The sequence below is a fragment of the Chanodichthys erythropterus genome, chromosome 20, assembly GCF_024489055.1.
Source record: "Chanodichthys erythropterus isolate Z2021 chromosome 20, ASM2448905v1, whole genome shotgun sequence".
NCBI classification, from domain to species: Eukaryota; Metazoa; Chordata; class Actinopteri; order Cypriniformes; family Xenocyprididae; genus Chanodichthys; species Chanodichthys erythropterus.
In genome coordinates, this window is record NC_090240.1 from 26,618,455 (window position 1) to 26,642,298 (window position 23,844).

Here is a 23,844-nt window from a genome sequence, read left to right on the forward strand (position 1 = left end):
GTGAAACCAGACTGCAGGGCTATTGAATTGTCACCGCAGTCAGGAAATCCTAGCCTGCAGTGTTGACAAAATAGCCATGTTTATGCACATTTATTAAATGCAATTGCTGTTTTCTGTTTTTAAAATAGCACTAAATAGAACCTCCTTAAAAATTTGAGAAATTACATGAAAATCCCAAACAATTTCTTAACCTTTCTTGATGCAACATAGTTCATTATACATTTTTAAAATGTTTTTAAAGTCTCTTATTCTTACCATGTTTGCATTTATTGTTTATCAAAATATAGGAAAAAAAATCCATAAATATACAATTTTAAATAACGGTAGATAGATTTTAAAATGTTATTTATTCTTGTGATGGAATAAATTACATTTAAAATTTTCAGCATCAATTATTAATGTCACATAATCTTTCAGCATCATTCTAAATAAGCTGATTTTGTGCTCAATATTTGGTATTATTATCAATGCTGAATAATATTGCTGCGTAATATATTTGTGGATACCGTGATACATTTTTAATTTAAAAAAATGTGATGCATTCAAAATAACAATTTATTATGTTTATTTTGATGCATTAAAATCGTTTTCATCTGCGCATGGTTGTAAACGCACAGCGTCCGGAAGTCGCCCGTGTGTATGTTTGTGTCTGGAGCAGGTTGGCGTGATAGCCGTTGCTACCCGGTTTTGTTTTTGTTCTCTGACAAAGTGTGAGTTACAGAGCAGCGGTCGGCTCATCAAGTGACGGACGGGCACCGTCTTTGCGTCTTTGTTTGTATTTACAGCAGCTTGGTTTCTGTTTTAACGCAACAGAATGGGTCCTGGTTAGGATTATTTCGGAAATAAGAAGCATCGTGTTTTTAGGGGCGAGCTGATGCGGCTCAGGGGAGATCGGCGGCCCGCTGCCGTGTTCGAAGCCTGGTGCTGAATTAAGCTGGAGTCGCTGCGGCTCCGCTAACGAAAGAAAGAACAAGCCGTTCCGACTCGTCATTACAGAAAAACAACGAAACAAAGTAAGATTTCATCTAAACAACTGCTGTCATATCCAGATATCGTAAAATGCCCTCACGTCCTTTGCAGGTATGCACACTTTTGACAATGCCTCACCATCCGACCTTGCGGTAAAGTGTTCCGGCTCAGTAGCGCGTGCTATTAGAAGCTAAGCTCGTTATTAGCTGGACAGCCGGCGCAGCGCGAGAGGCCTCGCGCCTCGGTTCCCTTTAACGGATATTTAGCTCGCTCCTCACACGGCTAACCGGCATCTCCAACAACCAAACAACAAAGTTAAGATATGTCACACTTACTACAAATGATATTTAGCATCATTACAACAAAATGAACGTTAAGTGACAGTTTGTTGGTGGCATGTTTTGAGGTGAAGAGTGTGGAATCTACTCGAACAGGCTAAGCTAGTCGGGTTAGCAGCCGCGGCATTAGCGATTGTTATGGATTTTTAAGCTGCTTGGGTTTCCATGGATAGATAGATATATATATATATATTTCTCTTATGACTACTGAAATGTAAAACAAAAGGAAATATAGAATTTACTGAAGTCAAAGATATCTTCTCTTTCGCCATATATTTGGATAATGACAGAGAAGTGACAGGACACTGACAGTAACCGGTGTTGGTGGGTTGGCGTTTAATGTTTTCTATTAAACAAACTCTAATCAGTGAAATAAAAAGGTTTGGTCGAACATTTGTCTCCGAGCACATTAGCTTTTAAAGTAAGAGGTGCTTTTTCCTTTTTTATATTGCCATTTAAATTCTAATCAATTAACGTGACAACACAATACTTGCACATCAAAATACAATTTGCCAAACATACTGAACAAATAGGAAATGAGATAATATAAAAGGTGTGAGATGTCATGTAAATGGCTTAGAAGCTTCACATAGAGACCTAGTCAGTTTTGCTTTACTATTTTTCAAGCCAAGAAGTAACTAAAATTGTTTCTTATTAGATAAAAAGTTTTCCATTTGGGACATTTGCAGTTGAAATAAAGGTAATAAATTGCAATATATATATGTTTACAATACTTAAAATGTCATAATTATATTGCATCGTGGTAATATTTTTTTACCATGGGGCCCCAGGTGATTCCCTCCACCAGAGTCTATTCGTATTACATACTTCCTTTGTTTTTGTTTGCAGTCTCCCTCTGATTCTCTTCTGGGAGTACTCTCACTTGAAACACCGCCAAGATAGCTGGACCAGGCAGGAAACGGCACAGCTCAGATCCAGACCCCTGTGGAAGCAGCTCCGGCAGTGGGAGCGAGGTCGGAGACGGCCGACCCATTAGCGGCAAGTGGCTGAAGATGGCCAGCAGCAGTACAGGACCCAGCGAATCGGGTCGGAGGCGAGGTCAGAGAGGACCTGACGATGCGGTCAGCGCTAGCAAGAAGAAGCAGAAGGACAAAGTCAACCAGGAGAGCAAAGAGGCCAAGCGGGCAGCCTCAAGCATTAGCACAGAGTCTAGGAAAGGTAAGGAGAGGAAATGGTTCGTAAACACTCAAATTGGGTTGGAATTATTTTATCTCACCTAGGTCCTGTTCCCTAATTATTTTGTCTCTTATCTTTTTGATTGTGCTCTCGCTTTGTCTTCTGCCAGGCTTTATTCTTGGAAATCAAGCCGTTGGGACCTAGACAGATATTTGATTCATATACTTGGGCAAAAAATATAGCGTGGGATAAATGTTGTACTGCAGTGATATCTAATGTAATATGATCTGATAGAAAGCGTCTGTGGTGCAGTGTCCTTTTGACCGGTATAAAATGCAGTCTGGCCCATAACTAGAGGTTAAAGTCATTGAAGGTATAGTCATTGTCCTATTTTCATGTGCAGAGCTGGGCTGGATTCCAATCTGTTGCATAGTGTGGTAAACAGGGAACTGTGAAGTTAACAGACACGAACTGTGTGAAACGCACTGAACTTGTGTAATTGTTCTGCTATGGTAGTCCCTATTGATTTAGCTATGGCACTACTTCTATAGCTGGCCTATTGAATTGGTTGTTGTGTGGCATTAGAAGCTTGTATTAGTTGGTATGTAGTGAATCCAGTTTTATTTAGACGATTCATATTTTGACATTTCTGATAATCATCTTTTGGTAATTATCTTTGATCAAAACAAAGTGATAATGAAAGTAAAACAACAATGTGATTTTTGAATGCTGTGATCTGAGATCTTAGATTTTACATTGCTGACAGTTGTTAAATGAGCCTTATTTTCCCTGTTGGATGTTTATGTATGTCCATAAGTAATAATTTGTTTGGTTAGTGATTGCTTTTCAATTATCTAAAGTTATCATGTCCTTGGCATTCATGAAGAACCTTAATCTTAAAGTATATGGCAGCTTCTTAGACTTGTGTGAATATACTTCAGTTGACCGGGGAAGAGAGAGATCAGTATTGCTTTAAGACCAATACAGATGATAATTGCTTAACTTTCAGATAACTTTTATGCAGAACCATTTTTTTAAAAAATTGTTTTATTTGTGCTTTTGACTCCATATGTAAATTAGTACTGCAACACTAAAAAAATATTTTTTAACAAATGCAGTTGTATTAGTTTAAATTGTAACCTACATAGTCATGATTTTCATTGTTGTTTTGTGCTAATTGTTTAGCTGCACATTTTTATGGAAGCTTGTTTCCGCCACAGAATAAAAAAAAATACAAAGGTAATTGCGACTTTTTCTCTCACAATTGCAAGTTTATGTCCCACAATTCAGATTTTTTTTTTTCTCTCACTATTGTTTTTATCCAATTGAGAGAGATAAATTTGCAATTGTGAGTTATAAAGTCAATTTCTGAGAAAGTCAGCTCACAATTATGACTTTATAATTTGCAATTGTGAGTTTATATCTCATAATTCTGAGAAAAAAGTTTAATTGTGAATTAAAAAGTTGCAGTTACCTTTTTTTTTTATTCAGTGATGGAAACAAGCATCCATACATTTCTACCTTGAGAATTAATGTCTGATATTTATATATCTTAATAATGCTTCTTGGCATGAAATAGGGCTGACTGATATATCACATGCGATTGTCACGCACATTTCGTCAGTAAAGCCAGTTCCCTGATTACCGCTAAATCGCCATCACCTGCTTTCAAATGGAGCGGCATTTAATAGAGCCGTAGTTCACTGACAAACCACACAATATCGCGTTCATTATCGAAGGCGATTCATCTGCGATATGAACGTGATATTGCGTAGCTTGTCAGTGATCTACGGTTCTGTCTATTAAATGCCGCTCCATTTGAAAGCAGGTGATGGCGATTTAGCGGTAATCAGGGAACCGGCTTTACTGACGAAATGCGTGTGACAATCACATGCGATATATCGGTCAGGCCTAGCATGAAATGTGAATTTACCCTAGTATCACCCTAACATTTTAGATGCATGTTAGTGATCTCATTGTGAAGGTTTCATCCATGCATATGATTCTTTTCTTTTTTTGACCTTGTAATTTAAAGCTGCTGTCCGTAATTTTTTTTATTTTTTTTTTTGTTTAAAAATTATCCCAAATCAATTTTTGAGCAAGTACATATCCAGCCAGTATTCAAAACTATCTCCTTATCTTAGCTCGATTCACAAAGGTAAGCTTGTAATAATGTTTTATAATAAGAGCCACCAGGTGGATTTCCACAGGAAATTCGAGCATGCAGCAGTTCGTCTTTGCGTCATTACATCACGTCTGTAAACAGAAAAAAGGTGTCCAGGCATGTGAGGATGCTGCTGGTATCGGATCATTTATAGCCTGTTCACACAGCAGCTGAAATAATTAAACATCAATCTGACACTGACCATCATCAGTGACAACTGGAGATTCACCTGTAGTCAAAAGCAAAAGACTTCAGACGGCAGAGTGGTTACAGAAATTGAAATCTACAGGTAACGCTAATATACACTAAATGCACAGTCATGCAATGCTGATGTTGTTAACATTAACAATTTGAGAACAAATATAACAGTAATAATAATTTGTAGCGCAATAGTAATAATCCAGGCTAAGCGATCGTTAGATTTAATCATCATTGACAGCATGATTTATTGTAGGCCTAATGCTCAGTTGGTCAGAACAGTGGCAGTGGCAGACATGTTACTTACTTGTTCAGATGATATTTTCCGGTGAAAATTTTGAAAATATTGGTCATACTTTCAAGACGCAGAATCTGTGATTCTGAAGTACAGTATCCACACCAGTGCAGTGACTGACAGCAAACATTACATTTATCTGCGCTGAGCCATGCCGAGGCACAACGCACGTAACGATAACAATTCCGCATATGACTCCAATTGCAGGTTTCAAACAGAGATGGCGACAAAGAGGAAAAATGCCAGATTGCAGCTTTAATTAAAGTATCATAACTTGACTTCTCCTAGGTGGTATGCCAGACTTTGTCAATCATTTCCTTTGCATAAACCCTGCCTCTTACTTACAATCAACTGCAAGATTGTATTCAGATATGCCCTTAATTTTTATTTTTTTCAATAACCACTTTACTCGTATGTACGTCACAATATAGAATAAAAATATTGACATCTACGTCGACTGGTAATGTGTTCAGTTTACAATTACCAATGGTTGTTGAGATGCGTGACTACAGGTTTGACAAACATATATTGGCGTTTGCTGTCTGCTGAGTGTTTTGCCTCTGCAGTGCTGTGTTGAGTGCTGAAGTGTTGTAATCCAAGCCTGTGAGCCACTGCTTCAGTAAAGTGCTTTGTCAAGGTCAGTGGAGTGACTCTGCCCGGCACATGCATGAGAAGACTTCACTTAGAGTATTCCTTCCTCATCGGCCTTTCTACATGCATTCGATATGGGTGCGCCATTGTCTTTCTTTTGTCAAAGTGTTGTGTTTTGTCTCTGCGAGATGGAGCAGAGCACCTTCCTTACACAAATAGAGGGAGAAGTCTATCTCTGGACTGCTGATTCCTGTCATACAAGGGAGGCTCATGGGATACTGGCAGAGTGGAGATGACATCACGTGGAATAGAAGCCCAGCTGTGGGGCGTGGCGGTTTCTTGATGACCTTTTAGATCTGTGTGTCACAGTGAGAGAGAGTTAAGGGACGGGACTAGCTGTCACTTGACCCTGAAGCCTGATCCTGAGATAAACACGCTCTCTTTCTCGCTCTTTCCTGCTGTCTCTGACCTGCTCGCTAACACGCACCTATGTTAAACTCAATAACAGAGTGGTTTGAAATCGAAGGGAGTTGGGCTTTCTGCTATGATTGGCTTTCAGATCGTGTAGCGTTATCATGAAATCAGGTTTGATTTTTGCTATTAGTTTGTAATAATTAATTGTGTTTTCTGTACACAAATATTCTCGTTTTCCCTCTGCTTATGGAAAAATACTTTTAATTACAGTCAGGGTTTTCTTCAGTGATATTATATTATGTGATGTGTTTGTGATGGATCCAGCCTTACATGAATGTTTATTTATTTGTAGATTTGTTTCTGGACTGGAAGCAGAATGCGTATGAGGTGATTGTGAGGCTGAACTGTGGAGATGCTGGGGTGCTGAGAGTAGAAGATATCGATTCTGCCTTTTCCGATTCCGCCTGCCACATCCGCTTGCCGGGTAAGGACATTATGTGTGCTTGTGTCTATCGTATTTGGCTAATGTTGGTCTTTTGTTAGTGTGTGCTGTGTTTGTCTTTGTTTGTTTTTGAGTGTTCACTATTTTTCAAAAGTTTGGGGTCAGTAAGATGTTTTTTCTTTATTTTCTTTGAATAAAGTATTAATTTCCTTCAGAAAGGACTCCTAAATTGATCAAAAGTGACAGTAAAGACATTTGTAATGCTACAAAAGATTTCTGTTTCAAATAAATGCTGTTCTTTTGAACTTTCTATTTATCAAAGAATGCTGATAAAAAGTTTAAAGTTGATAAGAAGAAATGTTTCTTGAGCAGCAATTCGGCATATAAGAATGATTTCTGAAGGATCATGTGACACTGTAGTTTGAAGTTATGATGCTGAAAATTCAGTTTTGTTGTTACAGGAATACATTTTAAAATATATTCAAATAGAAAACGGTTATTTTAAATTGTAATAATATTTCACAATATTACTGTTCTTACTATATTTCTGATCAAATAAATGAATCTTGGTGAGCTTAAGAGACTTTTTTCACAAACCGTAAAAAAATCCTACCATCCCCAAATTTTTGAACAGTAGTGTACTGTGCTGTTTGTGTTTTCTTAGATGGCCGTGAATGGAGCTGTCATCTCCATGAAGAGATCGAAGCCTCCTGCAGTAAATTGCTTTATAAGGAGAAAACAAATGTTCTGCAGCTTGTCATGCACAAGAAGATCCCCCTCAACACGTGGCCTACCTTCGCTGTAAGAACACATGCTCTGCTCTTTTCTTTTCTTTTTTTTCCTACTGTTGTCCATCTCCTTTTCAAAGAAGATTTTTTTTTTTTTTACTTCCTACTGATTTGTTGTAGTTTGTTGCTAAGCAAAATCTATTTTTGTTGGCAGATAGAGCTGTCATTCCTTAGAAAGAAATTCTGCAAATTTTCAAAGACTGAACTTCTAATCTAATGCAATTTGTATTATTAAGGCCAATTCACTTTTTACAGACAAATACCAGCAAACACTTTTGTTGGGTTTTGTTGGATTAGTGTTACCTCTGTTGGCGTTGGTCAGAGTTCTTTACCCTAGTGAACATGTTCAGTCAATGTTTGTTAGTGTCTGTTGGGGCAGTGTGAATGTGTTTTTTTTTTTTTTTTTTCTTTTCATAAAACTCCATTCAAAGGCTAACTTGTTTGTTGGCATTTGTCTGTGTGGTGAGAATTGGCTTTTAGTCTATTTAGACATCCCTTTTGATGGTGTTTGAAAATGTCATTAATGAAATTTAAGGTTTTATGTAAGGTTTTTTAACATATTTAGCAAAATAATTATATTATTAATAAATATTTAGTATTTAGTATAATACAATACATAACTCTGGTAGCATAATATGGGTTATATATAAGTTATTAGGATGATTAGAAAGTTTGAAAGTTACAGATATTTCCTATTGGTCTGTGCAAGAGCAAAGTCAGAACTGTGTTGCCATGTACACATGCAGCTTTGAGCGTTCATGAATGTTTGCCTAGTCAGAGATCCCTCAGACAAGCTTTATTTATTCATGTTCCCCATTAAACAGAACAAGAAAAAGACAGAAACGGTGAACATCCTTACAGAGAATGGCAGCAACCAGCAGTCAACCACAGGGCGGCCTGAAAAATCTAGCGAAAGCATTGAGAAAACGCCCGCAGTGACTTCTGCTGAGCAAAAACGAGGTAAACCCGACCGTGGGTTGAAACGAGGGATGAAAGGCAAACAGGTGGAGCTCACTGAGAGCACAGGCGTGAAAGTAGCAGACATTAAATCAAGCGATAAAGCAGACTCGAGCAATGAGCCCAGCGCAAAGCGTACCACACGACCCTCCAAAAACATAAAGGAGCCCCCTTTAGCTCCCTGCTCATCGATGACGTCTCAATCCAAACAAGCAGTTAATGGCAAGACACACACATCAGCCGTTAGCAGTGGTGCCTCTTCATCTAGCAATGCAAAAGACAACAGGGCTCAGGTGCAGGTCAAAGGTCAAGCATGCCAGACATCGCCGAAAGAAAAAGGAGTTGACAGGAGGCCAAAAAGCAATGCTCAGGTGAGACTAATAACAATAATCAGGTGAGACTTCACCTGAAAATGAAAATAATCAGCAGGAAATAGAATGGTGGAAAAAGTCTCTCACATCCTGTGGTCTGTCCTTTGTGTTGTTTACAGGTTGAAGCAGATGATCACAAGACTGTTTCCTCTGTGTGTGAGTCGAAGGTGACGCATCAGGAGAGGAGTTCTTCTCCTATGAAAACAAACTCTGAAAAAATAGCATCAGATGAGACAGGAAACAGAAAGGAGGAAAAGAAGCCACAAGCTGATACCCAGATCCCTAAAGTGCTTCCATCTCATGAATCAGGATCTGGAGAGCCTGTTTCAACATCCTCAAAGAGAGAGGAGTCTCCTCAGAAGAGCTGCACAGAGGAGAAGAGCTGCACAGAGGAGAAGAGAGACAAGTCCAAGGAGGAGCCACATGGAGGGAGCCATGAGGAGGATACCGAAGGTTAGTTAAGAATATTTGTAATATACTGTGACGCTTAGATTTTCAGAAACATAAAAAAATCTTGCTGACCCAAAACCTTTTTAACCTTTTTATTTCTCATGACTGATGTGTGTTAAGGTCCAGAGCCGATGGTGAACTTGAAGTTGGTGAAGAATGACTCTTATGAGAAAGGGACAGACCTGATGGTTGTTAATGTCTACATGAAAGAAATTTGCCGGCAGACCTCCAGGGTGCTGTTCAGGGAACAAGACTTCACTCTTATCTTCCAGACCAGGTGAAAGATTAGTCTGCACTCATGAGTTTCCTCATGAGAAACACCTATATTTCCATTAATTGTTGAAACTGTCCACAGTGATCCCAACTTTTTGCGCCTTCATCCGGATTGCGGACCAAACACTGTCTTTAAATGGCAGGTTAAACTCAGGTAAGATTGTCTGATGGGCATCCTAATCTCTGTCGATCCACTTATCAAGTGTGCGTTTCTAAAGGTTTCTTTATTGGTTCCATCTGCTGATGTTTCAGGAATCTAATCCAGCCAGATCAGTCCAGCTATGCCTTTACTCCGTCCCGAATCGACATCACCCTGAAGAAGAGACACAGTCAGCGCTGGGGGGGTCTGGAGGCCCCTGCCACACAAGGTCTGCTGCCTGGATTCTCTTTGCTTCTGAACAGTCTTTTACAAACAAACACACACATGTGTTTATATAAATACATTTTCCTCATGTATGTATCTCGTAGGTTTTCCAATTTGGCTTTAACCTCATTCGCTACACAACATACAAAAGTATATATTAAGATAAAAAAAGTTTGGTGCTACGCGAGAAACACAAGCTATCTATAGCTGCTTTTCCACCGAAATTACCCAGAACAATTTGCTCCAGGAACTTTTTTTCCCCCCAGACCTGTTGCTGTCTGCGTTTCCATTGCGGTCCAAAGTACTGGTGAAGTCCGGTGACATAGGACTGGGTGCGACTTTCCAGTTCCAGCTGGATTTTGTCCTCCAAATATAAGCTTAATAAAGCCTAAACCTCATTGTTGGTCCATCGGTCGTACTCCATTGTTGATTTGAATAGCAAAAAAAAAAAAAAGTGGGATCTTACGAGATCTTATGAGAATTCTTACTTAATACATCATAAAATATTGCAGCTGGGTAACAGGTGTAATTAGAGCTACAATAAGCATTAAGCTACATCACAACTTATGAGATTATTACTATGTTTTTGCTCAAACCCCACTTTAAACCATCCTCGAGTGCTTGTAATAACTTCCGACTGCGCTCTAAAGTGAAAGAACATGTGAGAATAAATCTGTTCTCAGACACCAATGATTAAAAGAACTCCGCATCCATTCTCTTGCGCCACCAATCTCGCCCTTTTGTGCAACAGTAGTGACTCAGGTTATGCGATCTAAAGCTAAAATCTAATTGGACGGCCTATTTTATCATAGAACGACAGGGGAAAACATCAAAACACTGGTCGAAAGAATGATCGCGTGATTCACTTGGTGTGAATAGCTCCATAGGGATCTATGCATTCACATAACTTAACCACGCTCAGTGTGAAAAGGCCTTTAAGGCTTGGCTAAATCAGAACAACTGGACCCTTGATCTTTCAGAGAGCTCTGACATGTGTAATAGGGAGCACATATTATATTATTACTGTGGAAAAGCTGGACTGTTTTTGTTTACATGCTGAAATGAGGGAACCAGTCAAGAAAAGGAATGTGACTACAGGGAGTGATCCAGTAACTCAATACGAGTGTGAGACGGGGTCAAGCCAAATGTGCCAATGTGTTCTTGTCTTTATGCCAGGGTTTTGACCCACACTGCTCTACATAGCCTTCTCTCAATTTTAGCTACCACTCCAACATTGCGTTTTACTAGGGCTGTTTCAGTCCAATTATATATTGATACACTGTGATATGGTAATGCTTCACAAATTAAGTGTATCATGAAGTGGTTGACAATACCCAGCCTAACTTTTTACAAATTTAAGTAGCTTGTTCAGTTGTGGTTGTTATAATAATATATACACTACCGTTTAATATTCATCAAAAGTGATAGTAGAGACAAACAATTTTTATTTCAAATAAATGCTTTTGTTTTGAACTTTCTATTTATTAAAGAATCCTGAAAAAAATGTATCATGATTTCCACACAAATTTTAAGCAGTAAAACTCTTTTTAACATATTAATAAGAAATGACTGAAGATTGAAGCTATGACTTTTAATCTGCTAACCATAAGCTTTATTTTTCTCTTGTCTGTTGTCTATTGTTTAAGGTGCAGTGGGGGGCGCCAAGGTTGCTGTGCCCTCCAGCCCTTCCACACTTGAAAAGAGTCAGCCAGGAAGCAGCCAGCATGCACTTCCTGCTAAAGAAGAACCACGTGTGGGAGAGGAGAAAGTCAAACCCCCTCGAGCCCCAGAGGACTCGGGTCTGGATGCCGTGGCCCCTCGCTCAGTCCCAGAACACGTGTCCCTCAAACAGGAACCAACTGTTGTAACGGTAATATAGCAGACAATAAGGCTGCATCATCATGTTTATGTCACATATGATAATCTAGTGGACCATAACTTGTCTCAGACCTTTTAGATAAGACTTTTCTTTTCATCTGTCCATAGCCCAAGCCCACCTGCATGGTGCAGCCCATGACTCACACTCCTCCTGCAGGCAGTGAGAGAGCTGAAGAAGTAGAGGAGAAGAAGGTGTGTCTCCCCGGCTTCACTGGACTAGTCAATTTGGGAAACACTTGCTTTATGAACAGTGTGATTCAGTCCCTCTCCAACACACGGGAGCTCAGGGATTATTTCCACGGTCAGTGGCATTTTCATTGATGAGAATTGCTACTTTTCATATGGTTATGTGTCTTACCCAGCTGTGTGTTTTTGTGTTGTTTGTTTTCAGACCGGGCATTTGAGTCCGAGATTAACTGTACTAACCCATTGGGCACGGGTGGACGACTGGCCATTGGCTTTGCTGTTCTACTTCGAGCGTTGTGGAAGGGCACTCACCACGCTTTTCAACCCTCCAAATTAAAGGTATCAATGAAGCAACAAAACTGTCCTGTTATACCATATCTGCTAGTTAAAAACTTAATGGTTAAAAAACCCATAATGACCGGGTGGTGTTTCATTTCTCTTCATAGGCTATAGTTGCCAGTAAGGCCAGTCAATTTACAGGCTACGCACAGCACGATGCTCAGGAGTTCATGGCTTTCTTGCTAGATGGGCTGCATGAGGACCTGAACCGCATCCAACACAAACCATATACAGAGACTGTTGACTCAGACGGCCGTCAGGATGAAGTGAGTTCTTGATTTTTGTCCCAAAACATACTGAACAATATTACCTAAAAGGGTTTCAGTTGAATTTTGGAAGAGATTGTGCACTTGGATTTGGGGCAGAGTGTGCAAATACCAGGAATAAACAAATAAAAATGTTGTATTAAGTTTTACAACTGACAAACGTAAGCATTCTTACTAGGAGTATCAAGCTTTATCAAGTATGGTTACAAATCTGCTGAACGTTGTTCTTGTTTATTGTTTGGCAGGTTATTGCAGAAGAGGCATGGCAGAGGCATAAAATGAGGAACGATTCCTTCATTGTTGACCTCTTTCAGGGCCAGTACAAGTCAAAGCTGGTGTGTCCAGTGTGTTCTAAGGTAATGCGTCAAGAGCAAAACAAGACCTATGATTCAAATGTATATACTACTATTCAAATGTTTTGGAGGTTTTTTTTTTTAAACAAGGTCTCTTGTATATTACTGTTTAAAATATTTTTGTATATTTCAAAATGTAATATAAGCTGAATATTGTCACTTAATTCAGGTTTTACATGATCCTTCAGAAATCATTATAAATAAGCTGATTTGGTGCTCAAGAAACATTTATCTTCAATGTTGAAAACAGTTGTGCTTCTAAATGTTTTTGTGGAAACAGATGCATTTTTTCAGGATTTTTAAATAGAAAGTTCAAAAGAACAGCATTTATTTGAAATGGAAATCTTTTTGTAACATTTTAAGTGTCTGTTACTTTTGATTTGGCTTTTTGGTTTCTATGGGAAACAGAATGGGATATTAATACAGGTCAAGTGGTCCCCAGTTTAGGCCGCCTTTGTGTGTTAGGAAATGTTTATTACTTTTGATGATGTTGGGCAGATAATTATGATGTCTAGTATCTCTTAGCTATATGGTTGTGGGAGTTTACTCATCTATTATTTCATTTTTTTTATGATTTTTTTTTTTTAGGTTTCCATAACCTTTGACCCCTTCCTGTACTTGCCTGTCCCTCTACCTCAGAAACAGAAGGTGCTGACTGTTTTCTATTTTGCTAAAGAACCTCACAAGAAACCAGTCAAGGTAAAAAAACAAACAAAAAAACAGCACATCAATCTAAAGTTCCTCAGTAAGCCTGGGCATGAAGGGCTTAATCTGTAATATTTTCAAATTAATATTTGATCTAAACAATTTGCCGACCGTTTGTGCAGTTTTTGGTCAGTGTGAGTAAAGAGAACTCGAGCACGACTGAAGTACTGGATTCAATATCTCGCAGCGTCAGGACCAAACCAGAGAATCTGAGGCTGGCAGAGGTATGATGATTCTGTTCTAAACTTTTCATCTGCACTTGTTTGATCCATGTTTTCTGTCAAATTATCTAGAGGCTAAAATGCAAACATGTTTTTACTATACAATGCCCAGGAACTATTATGATACATTTTGTTTGTGTTCTAAAATATTCATATTTTGATTTAGAAAATATGCTGATGTATATGGCTGCTCAATTATGGTCAAAATCACAATTATTTTTGTCAATATTGAAATGTTGATTTACATGATTAGTCATTATAAACATCATTCATTTATTCATTTTTTTTAAGAGTGGATATAATGTTTAATGAAAACTCCAAAACATAGTCAACATTTTTGTAAACTATATTCAACATATTCCATTGGCGTTAGCTTTAAAGAAAAGGGTGTATGACCAAAAACAAAACTGAAAATTTTCACTTAATTGGAATTTTGGAAACATTTATTTTAAATTGATTATATTTCTAAACATTAGTTCAGTTATGTGAAATTACAAGAGAACACCCAGATTTTAAAATCAACAGTCCAGAAGAGGGCGCAATGATACAAAGTGCAATTTAAAAAATAAATATATATATATATATATATATATATATGTTTCACATTGATTATTAGTCATAATTTTTTGTCTTTTAATGAAAATATCCTTTCAATTTAGTCAATAATTTGTTGTCTTGTTTATTAACTTTAGTCAGTTTTACTAAAATGGCATTGAATTCATGCTTAAGGAATGCTCAGCTCAAGCCAGGAAATCCTTGACATTATTGACTGATTGGATTATTTGAAACTTCTTTTTTTTTTTTTTTTTTTAACTGTTCTTTCTGATTTTTCTTCTCCAAGAAACATTGTTAGTACATTGTAATGTCTTGCGTGTCCCTTTTTTTTCTTTTTTTTTTTTCTAAATTAACATTGCAAAGCAGAATGTGCCACAATATTAGTTTCATCTTGATTATCTTGTTTTCATAATTGTTGGAATTGTGATATTATGTTTTGTACGCCATTTATAAGCCTCTATATTTTCTCTCAGGTGTTGAAGGGCAGGTTCCACAGAATCTTTTCACCGTCTCAATCTTTAGACACGGTCTCGTCCAATGACCTGCTCTTCTGCTTTGAGATGTTGTCAAAAGATCTTGCCAAAGAGAGGGTGGTGCTGCTGAAGGTCCAACAGGTACACCATTTCCATCACTTATTTTTTCACCTTTTTCCCTAGGTTTTGTGGGTTTGTGTCAGTATTGTTCAAGTATTTGTTGTTTTTTCTCTTGCTATGATTTCATGTATTAATTGTCTTTGTATTGATCTTCAGAGACCTCAGGTACCTAGCATCCCAATCACAAAGTGTGCTGGCTGCCTGAAGCCTCCTGCCTCTGATGACGAGAAGCTCAAGCGCTGTACTCGCTGTTACCGTGTCGGCTACTGCAATCAGTGAGTTTCCATCTGTTCGTTAGAAGCATGTGTTGTGCTGGCTCTGAGATCACGCTTAGGATTTAGAGACTTTGTCTTGGTTTAGTTGGTGGTAAGTTTCTTTCCTCTGATTACAGGGCCTGCCAGAAGAACCACTGGCCTAATCACAAGACCATGTGCCGGCCCAATGTGGAGAATATAGGACTGCCATTTTTAATCAGTGTGCCTGAGTCTAGGCTGACTTACACCCGCCTCACACAGCTTCTGGAAGGCTACTCTAGGTATAATTACAATTAGATTTAGAATTATTTAACCATTTGTGTATTTTGGGAATTGGGTCAGTTTTAGAAGTAAGTGGATGTTTACATCACAGCATTTTTGGCTTTTTTTTTTTTCTTTTTTTTTTTCTACGTTTTGGCTGTTCATTTATACCACAGTGACATTTTGGATTCCTGAAATGCAAACTTTTGAAAACTGCCTTCAAAGTGCAAGTTTTTGAAAACAATGGTGTTAACGTCATGCGCATGCATATTAAATGTTCAGTTAACAGGCGTGTAGTTTTTCTTTACAAAGTGACATTGCCACCTACTGGCCTGGCAGCATAATAGAGTTTTTAGCCATTTCGCAGATTTTGAAGAAATTTTTTTTTTTTTTGGTGAACATTTTATGTTTATTGTCTGTCTATTATAGCATTTATTGATGTCATTTATTTATAAATTATTTAATTGTCTGTAAATTCCATAGTATTTATTTTTTATATACTTTATATTTTTGATAGCATTTCTGTGAGCATTTTGTATTTATTATAGAAATTATTGGAGTAATTTATTTTATAAATTACTTGTTTGTCTGTTTATTTTATAGCTTTTTATTTTTGTCTATTTAATGGCATTTTTTTTATTTTTAGTTGTATATCTTATACATATTTTGTAGCGTTAACCATTTTATTTGTTATATTTTTGATACCCTTTATTAAATATAATTTTGTCTATTTATTGATGACTCTTAAAATGTATTTGTGATTTGAGTTGTTTTTTATTATTATTTGTTTGCGTATTTACTATAGCATTTACTTATAAATTATTTAATTGTATTATTATTTTTCTTAGCTAGTTTATTTAGTAGTTTTGGCAAATAGATTGATGCTGACATAAAAAGAAAAATCTTTTAAAAACTAGGAACCAGCAAGCACTGTGCAACCCTTCATTTCTGTGTGCAGGTACTCTGTCAATGTGTTCCAGCCACCTTTCCAGTCCGGTAGGACGTCCCCAGAGGCCGGCTTGTCCCGTGTTGACCTGACCTCCATGGCGGGCAGTGTCTCAGAGTGTCAAGAGCAGGAGGAAGAGCCGCCATCTGCAGGAGAAGTGGAAAACCTAGCGGAGCAGGGTGATACTGTCACAGCCCCTCAAACAGAGACCGTGTCTACACTCTCCGCAGCAGATGGTGACACACTCTCCACACACACCATTGACTCAGGATGCTGTGAGCTTGCTACCAGCTCCCAAGATTCTTTGGTTGAGAAAGAAACATCATGTGAAAAGGCTATTAAACCAGAAGGTAAGTTGGTCTAAAGCTATTTGTTTGAAGTCTTTGTTTGTTGTGGAGGAATAGTCCATCATTGTATGTTCATTGATAGCTGTAGTGACCGGGTATCAGCAGCCTTCTGAGTCTGGGAGTGGAAGTGTGTCTCAATTCTACATAATCATTCAGGACTCAAACCAAAAGGAGGACAAAAAACTTGAGGACAAAGGTCAGTCAGAGGTTTCTGGATGGATGTGTTTTTTAAAATGCTTGTGTTAGAGAAGCATATCTTCATCCTGGTGCCACCTACAGGTGATGTGGTACTGGAGCTGCCTGATGACTGCACGCTGGAGCTGGTGTGGAAGAACAACGAGCGGCAGAAGGAATATGTGCTGGTGCGCTCTAAAGAGCTGGAGTTTGATGAAGACCCGGGCTCTGCTACGGAGACTTCCAGGGCAGGACACTTCACCTTAGAGCAGTGCCTGAACCTCTTTACCAAACCTGAGGTGCTGGCCCCTGAAGAGGCATGGTATGGACACACCCCAATTTCAAACTCTTGAAGCATCAAGTACCTTTTGCAAGGTGTTTAAAGTGCCCCATTATGCACCTACCTGGTTTGTAACACATTTGCATAATACCAGCCTATAGCTTTCATTGGCTGCCTGCGAACAAAATCTGCTTTGACCCACCCTCAGACACTATTTGTATCTCACAGGTCTTGCAAATTACCTTGCTCTCTGACACATCCTCTCTCCTGAATCCAAAATACTCCAAAATATTCTGAATTAAAATATAAATAAATTTAAGAAATAAAATTGCAGTCTTATGCGATTTAGAAATTGCATGTGCTCAAATCGTGATTGTTTTGCGATTAATTGCACAGCCCTAATGTAAACGTATTGTAGGAGACTTTTAATATAGCATAATAGGGGCACTTTAAATGGCATCATAAATGTGATTGGCCCATTTAAATCTTTTCTTCTTCAGGTACTGTCCTAAGTGTCAGCAACACAGGGAGGCCTCTAAACAGCTGCTGCTTTGGCGCCTTCCCAACGTGCTCATCATCCAGCTCAAGCGCTTCTCATTTAGGAGCTTCATATGGAGGGACAAGATTAATGATATGGTCGATTTCCCAGTCAGGTACACTTTCATGTCTCACCAAGGCTACATTTTATTTGATCAAAAATACAGTAAAACAGTAATATTGTGAAAACCATGATAGATATTTTTCAAGATTCTTTGATTAATAGAACATTTAAAAGAACAATATTTATTTGAAATGGAAATCTTTTGTTCAATTAGAAATGCCTTTACTGTAACTTCTGATCAGTTTAATACATCCTTGCTGAATGTTCATTTCGATAAAAAAAAAAAAAAAAATCTTATTGACCCCAAGTATGATTTAGTATGATTGAGCTATTTTTATTTATTTATTATTATTATACTTATGTGTATATGTATGTATATGTATATATGTTTGTATGTATGTATGTATGTATGTATGTATATGTTCCATGTTAATTTTAAAGTTTTAGAAAATTGGAAAAGGTTTTTAATCTTTCTGGGAAGTCCTTTCCTAACAGTTATCACTTGTAAAGCTTATTTGTAATGAAATTTATTATGAAAAGTGCTATACAAATAAATTTTAATATATTATGAATGGTTGAAACAAGTTAGTTATTTTGATACAAAGTGAACAATTTAAAATGATTGAAAACATCTGCAATAATGTTAATGTTATTAATATTGTTAATAATTGTGGCATCTCAGTTGTTAGTACCACTGCAAAAATAACCCTGATAGTTTAATGGTGGTATGAACAAGTTTTGTGTATCATCCATGTTTTGGATTGGCCATATAATGGATATTTCATCAAGTTTTTTTTCTGTTCTCATCAGAAACTTGGACCTCAGTAAGTTCTGTATTGGTCATAAGGGTGACATTCAGCAGCCCCCTATCTATGACCTCTACGCTGTGATCAACCATTATGGCGGAATGATTGGAGGACACTACACGGCCTACGCTCGTCTTCCCAGTGACAAGAACAGCCAGCGCAGCGATGTTGGTACGTGAGCGCTTCTAGCTCAATAACATCTCAACAGCTATGATGTGAAACATCTCACTGTATGTCTTACTGTTTCAGGTTGGCGTTTGTTTGATGACAGCACAGTGACGACAGTGGAAGAGAGTCAGGTGGTGACACGTTACGCATATGTGCTGTTTTACCGTCGCAGGAACTCTCCAGTGGAGAGGCCGTCTCACTTGCTGGGGCCCCTTGGCACTGAATCCTCTGCTGCAACTGGTGGTGCTGCCAGTCAGGTGAGCTCAGCACCTTCTCATGTCACCGCAACCCAATGGAAAAACATTTAATCTTAGTAGAGCAGCTATATACTTGGTCATTAAAGTTGCAAGGGATTGGGTAATGTTCCTGGTGGATTCTCAACATTAAAAAAGGGCTATTTCTCCATTGTTCATTTTTTAATGAGGTGTCTCTTTAAAAAATGCCCAGACAACATTAGATGATTATAATTTAATTAGCAGTTTCATGAGAGATTATTTTCTCTCAGATGTTCAGAAGTACAATCACCATGTGACATCTTCAGAGTCGTGATAAATAGATGAATCACAATGCATCACGGTCATTAAATTAGTGGATTTTGATTAATTGTGTTAGGATCTCATGACCTCTTTCTGATGTTTTTTCTTTGTTCATGATTTTTGTGCATCTCAAAAGGTATAAATATACAACAATGACATTTGAGCCTTGGTTTCAACAATGTGTAAAGGTGCGGTCATATTAGCGATATTTCAGCTAAATATCATTGGCTGAAAAGGTTCAGTGACAATATTGCAGCGCTCGCACAGAAGTCACTTTCAAACCAAGCAGTTTTCTGTTGGTCAGCAAAGTAAATTTGCATGACCGACTTGAACATGAGCGAAATCTTCATGGGGAACTTTTTCATCCCCAAGCGCACAGATTCCTATTGAAATGACTGGATTTCGCCTGTGAGATTTCGCAGCGCAATGGTAAATGTGACTGCACCTTAACAAGACGTTGCTTCACATCTTGCTTTTCTGCTCAATCGAACGTGTGACTGACCATCGCAAAGCTTTGAGGGCAATTTGGTAACATCAGGGTCATTTTATATGATTGATAATGAGGCACACGTGATCCAGTTAAACATCGGTAGTCCATCCTTTTGATTATTTATGGGTGTATCTTTCTTGGGAAACATCTTGCCTTTAATTTAGTGTGTACATTGATTCAAAAAAAAGCTATGAATTTCTACTTCTGGAATCTACTCTTGCATGCTTATCTGCTTATCCATCCAGTGTGTGAGCGGCATATGAAACTACAGCAGTGAGCTCTCTGAAAGTGTATTTGGTGTTCTGCGGTGTAATGATGAAGCAAGGCCCTTTCCCAGAAGCTGACACAGGTTTCCGCCAATCGCAGGCGTCTCTGATATGGCAGGAACTGGAGGAGGATGAGGAGGGGCAGCGAGAAGCCTCTCTTCGGAGCCTGTTCCGCCCCGGTCTACGAGGAAGAAGAGCCAGGACAAGGCTGGGGGAGGAAGAAGAAGAGGAGGACAGGAGAGGGCATTTCCACCGCAGACGAGATGGCATCTCAGATTACTGTGACGGCGAGCGCCTGAGATATTTCATCCTGGGCACTGTGGCCGCAGTCCTAGCGTTGCTGTTCAACCTCATCTATCCTTTGTTATACTGGTCTAACTGGGCTTGATTTACTAGTCACTGCAGCTGCAGACCCTCAGTACAAAGATTTGCACTTTAAACTGATTGTACTGTAAGTCATGACCGTCTTTGATGGCAAATTCAATGTTATTTAGCTTGAGTCACGCAGCCATGCCAGTCCTCTTTTCTTTTTCTTTTTTTCTTTTTTTTTGTCCCATTTCAGTTTTTACAACATTGTCCAGAATGTTTAAAAAAAAACACTCAGGAAAAATGTCTTGCATAAATGTACTTCGTATACTCATTTAATACTTATAGCAGTTAGGACGTTATTTGCTGCCTCATTTTTAGCCAGACTTGAGATTTTATTTTAGCTGTACAACTAACCAATAAAACAGCTTAATTACAAATATTAAAGGGATAATCCAAAAATGATTTTTTTTTTTCCCCACTCTCATGCCCTTCTAAGCCTGTTTCACTTTCTTTCTTCTGCAGAACTCAAAAGAAGATATTTTGAAGAATGTTTTGGTTCCCTTCGAATTCCATTGTATTTTTTGGGGGGTTTTTTGTCCATACGCATACAGTGGAAGTCAATGAGAACTCAAACTGTTTAGTTACTAGCATTCTTCAAAATATCTATGTTCACAAGGTTTTGAAGGACAATAAATTATTATTAAATTATTAACATTTTTGGATGAGCTCAGCATTGTGTATCATCTGTTTTTAATATAACCTAAATGCCTTTATAAACGGCATAATGGCGGCATTTTAAACTCTGTGATGACTATCTTTGTGTATTATGTCAGAGCTTAATTTAAAGTCAACATGAATTCAAAATTATTTACTCTATTTACTCTTATGCATGAATTTACAGTGCATGCTATTCTCCAGGTAAAGGTTTTTTATATCTTTGGAATTAAAAAATATATATATTTTGATGGTTTCAGCTGATGAAAATAATGTTGAACAATGGCTAGATAACGATTTAGACATTGTTTTAGCAAACTCATTAATTCTGACACCATTCTGTGTGTAACACCCTCTTCTCGCAAACCAATCATTTCCAATGGATGAAATCAGGTCCTGTCTTGCATTGTTTTTTTTGTTTATGATGCAATCTAGAAGTAAAGTGAGCGGTGTGTGCTATTAGTTCATGTTGACTCTAGATGATTGGAGTCTTATTCTTTGTATTTTGGGATAATCTTGCTACTTCATTTTATGGTTTCATGTTCACTTTTTCTGTTTTTGTTTTTAGTTATTTATATCATTTACTCATTTTAACAACTAAATGATTTTCTTCTTAAAACGATTTTTTATTTTTTTGCCAAAGTTTGTCAGCAATCTGGTAAGAGTTTAATATGTTTTGTTTAAAAATAGCTTGACTGGTTAGCATTTTCTGAGTCAGCAAGGCAGGTCAGCTCCTTACTGTACTTCTGTACCCAACTAGGGAAATCAGTGAGGTTTGGTTTTTTTGTACTTTGATCCATTGATTCAAAGCCTAGCTGCACATGTTGTAAGTTGAGATGAGATCCACATATTGTAAGATGAGTGGTAACGGGGTTTGTGGGTATGTGGCAGTTTCAACAGTCTCAGGGATGCTGGTGGGCTTTGATCGTTCATGTGGCCGTCCACACTATAAAGCCTAAAGACATTTGGCTTCTGTGAATGCCTCAGCTCTGGACACCGTGACCAAAACAATACCATCAGATATTATTGTACCTCATTAAGGTCATGGGTCATTATGTCATCATGGGTGTTCCTGTTTGAAATGTTTTTGGTTCTAATTTAAGGATAAATCTTTGATTAAGGGCACAGGACTGCATTATTATTTATGTATGTAATCATATTTAAGCAGTAATTGAATATGTTTGGGTAAGTGATTATTTAAATATAATCTTAAAAAAAAAAAAAAAAACAAGAAAAAATGCTCATGCTATTTATGACGCTGCACAAAATATCCCAGCAATAATTGAGACCACTCTAAATGCTGCTCAATTGTAATAGTGCCTGTACCACGCTCTTCACAAATAATAAATAATTCAAAATTACATGGTCTTGAAATCACTGATTTTTATTTATAATGAATGGATGAATTGTGCAGTTGGAAGTTTTATGTACTTCGTTCAGAAAATGCTGTGTTTCTGTCTATAACGGTGGTTTATTTTACAGGCCTCTAGCCAGACACTGTTTGGGACAGACCTGGACCCAGACGGACCCCCTCAGTTGAGCACGGAAGTGACCTCTGAGATGTTTGCACACTCTGGAGAATGCGCCGCCCCGTCCTACAGCAGCATGGAAGAGGTGGATTGAGACTTGACCCAGTCAGGGAGACTTGCTTCCTCAAAAAAATAAATAAAAATAGACGTTAATGCTCACAAGTGGATCTAGCATGGCAAAGGTGCTCAATTTTCTATTTACATTAGCAATGTGGAGTGAAAAAAAGGCTGGGTGTACGTTTCCAACGCAGAGACTGTTTGTAAACAGCCGATCTAAATGGCCTGTATGTTCAGATGACGTACAGTAAAGTGATGCTTAAAATAAAGACTTAATCCTCAAACACATTCACAAATAATTCTGGAAGGTGCACAAGAGGAATTGCACAGATCTGTTTGGTTTTTTTTTGTGTGTTTTTTTATGTATATGTAAACATTTTAACACCTAGAAATTATGTCATTCACAATTTCACATATGATAGGTTTCTAATACAATGTTTATCTTGCTTGTATTTACACGAGGTGTTACTTTGGCAAAAACCCATCAATGAGATCAACACAGTTTGTTTGGATGCACAGAAGAGTTTGATTTCTCACTGAAGTGTCGCCTGGCCTGATGTGTTTCTCTGTAAAGAGTCTGGAAGTGTTGTGCAAAACTGTTGTAGGTGAAGTTTTAAGTGTGGGCAAGGCTGATTGTTTGGGTTATTTTTTTTCCTCACACACTCTGGCCATTACTTAACTTGATGTCCTGTTCTTTCATTCTCAGACAATCCAGTGATTTAAATTTATTTTGTTTTACTCCATGTCAGATCCTGTGGAAATGCAAAAGCTTGATTGGCTGAGATGCATGTTGACCTACAATAGCCCTAGTAGTGTGTATCATATACCATCTCCTATTTTCTTTTCTAAGTTTTGAGTGGATTGTCTTGTTTCCCCATTCCTTGTTTTCGTATTGGACTGCATAGAAAGTGGAACTGGGGGTTTGATCGTAAGAATGCTGCTGTGAATAAAACAAATGGTTAATATAAATAAAAGCCTTTTTTTGCGTAACAACCTTAGGTGTTACAGCTGTATGTGCATATTTATTTGTCATATTTGTTAAAAAATGTTTCACGTGTAAGTTTAAAGTAAAATATTTTAATTAGCAGGTGAACCACATGAAAATACCATGAAAAAATGTCATGCTTCACTCCAAAATTGTGGTCAAAATTCCCCCAATAATATGCATTGTTTCTCCTTTTTATCTTTAATTCAGAAAAATCACAAAAAAACTAACTTTTCATTGAAGTAAAACAATTTTTCTTCAATGCACATTGTTG

The 23,844-nt window shown here is 37.8% G+C and overlaps 1 protein-coding gene across 9 annotated transcripts; it reads left to right on the forward strand.

Annotated features, from left to right (window-relative positions):
- Window positions 1–614: 614 nt before the first annotated feature.
- On the forward strand, window positions 615–23,572 carry usp19 (ubiquitin specific peptidase 19). 9 transcript variants are annotated; one of them, XM_067372507.1, is made up of 27 exons: window positions 615–1,013; window positions 1,966–2,007; window positions 2,157–2,486; window positions 6,459–6,590; window positions 7,213–7,349; window positions 8,161–8,664; window positions 8,784–9,117; window positions 9,235–9,391; window positions 9,470–9,541; window positions 9,640–9,755; window positions 11,398–11,621; window positions 11,738–11,930; window positions 12,021–12,154; window positions 12,262–12,420; window positions 12,666–12,776; window positions 13,362–13,472; window positions 13,601–13,702; window positions 14,728–14,868; window positions 15,004–15,122; window positions 15,239–15,382; window positions 16,321–16,658; window positions 16,738–16,851; window positions 16,935–17,151; window positions 17,610–17,762; window positions 18,521–18,687; window positions 18,766–18,941; window positions 20,077–21,223. In XM_067372507.1, exons 3-27 carry the CDS (start codon window positions 2,321–2,323, stop codon window positions 20,362–20,364), a joined length of 4,509 nt encoding a protein of 1,502 aa, XP_067228608.1. In that variant the 5' UTR covers window positions 615–1,013; window positions 1,966–2,007; window positions 2,157–2,320; the 3' UTR covers window positions 20,365–21,223. The 9 variants fall into 9 exon arrangements, with proteins under 9 accessions (XP_067228608.1, XP_067228606.1, XP_067228609.1 ...); XM_067372505.1 differs by lacking the exon at window positions 1,966–2,007; XM_067372508.1 differs by lacking the exon at window positions 1,966–2,007 and having other exon boundaries at window positions 11,404–11,621.
- The last annotated feature ends 272 nt before the right edge of the window (window positions 23,573–23,844 follow it).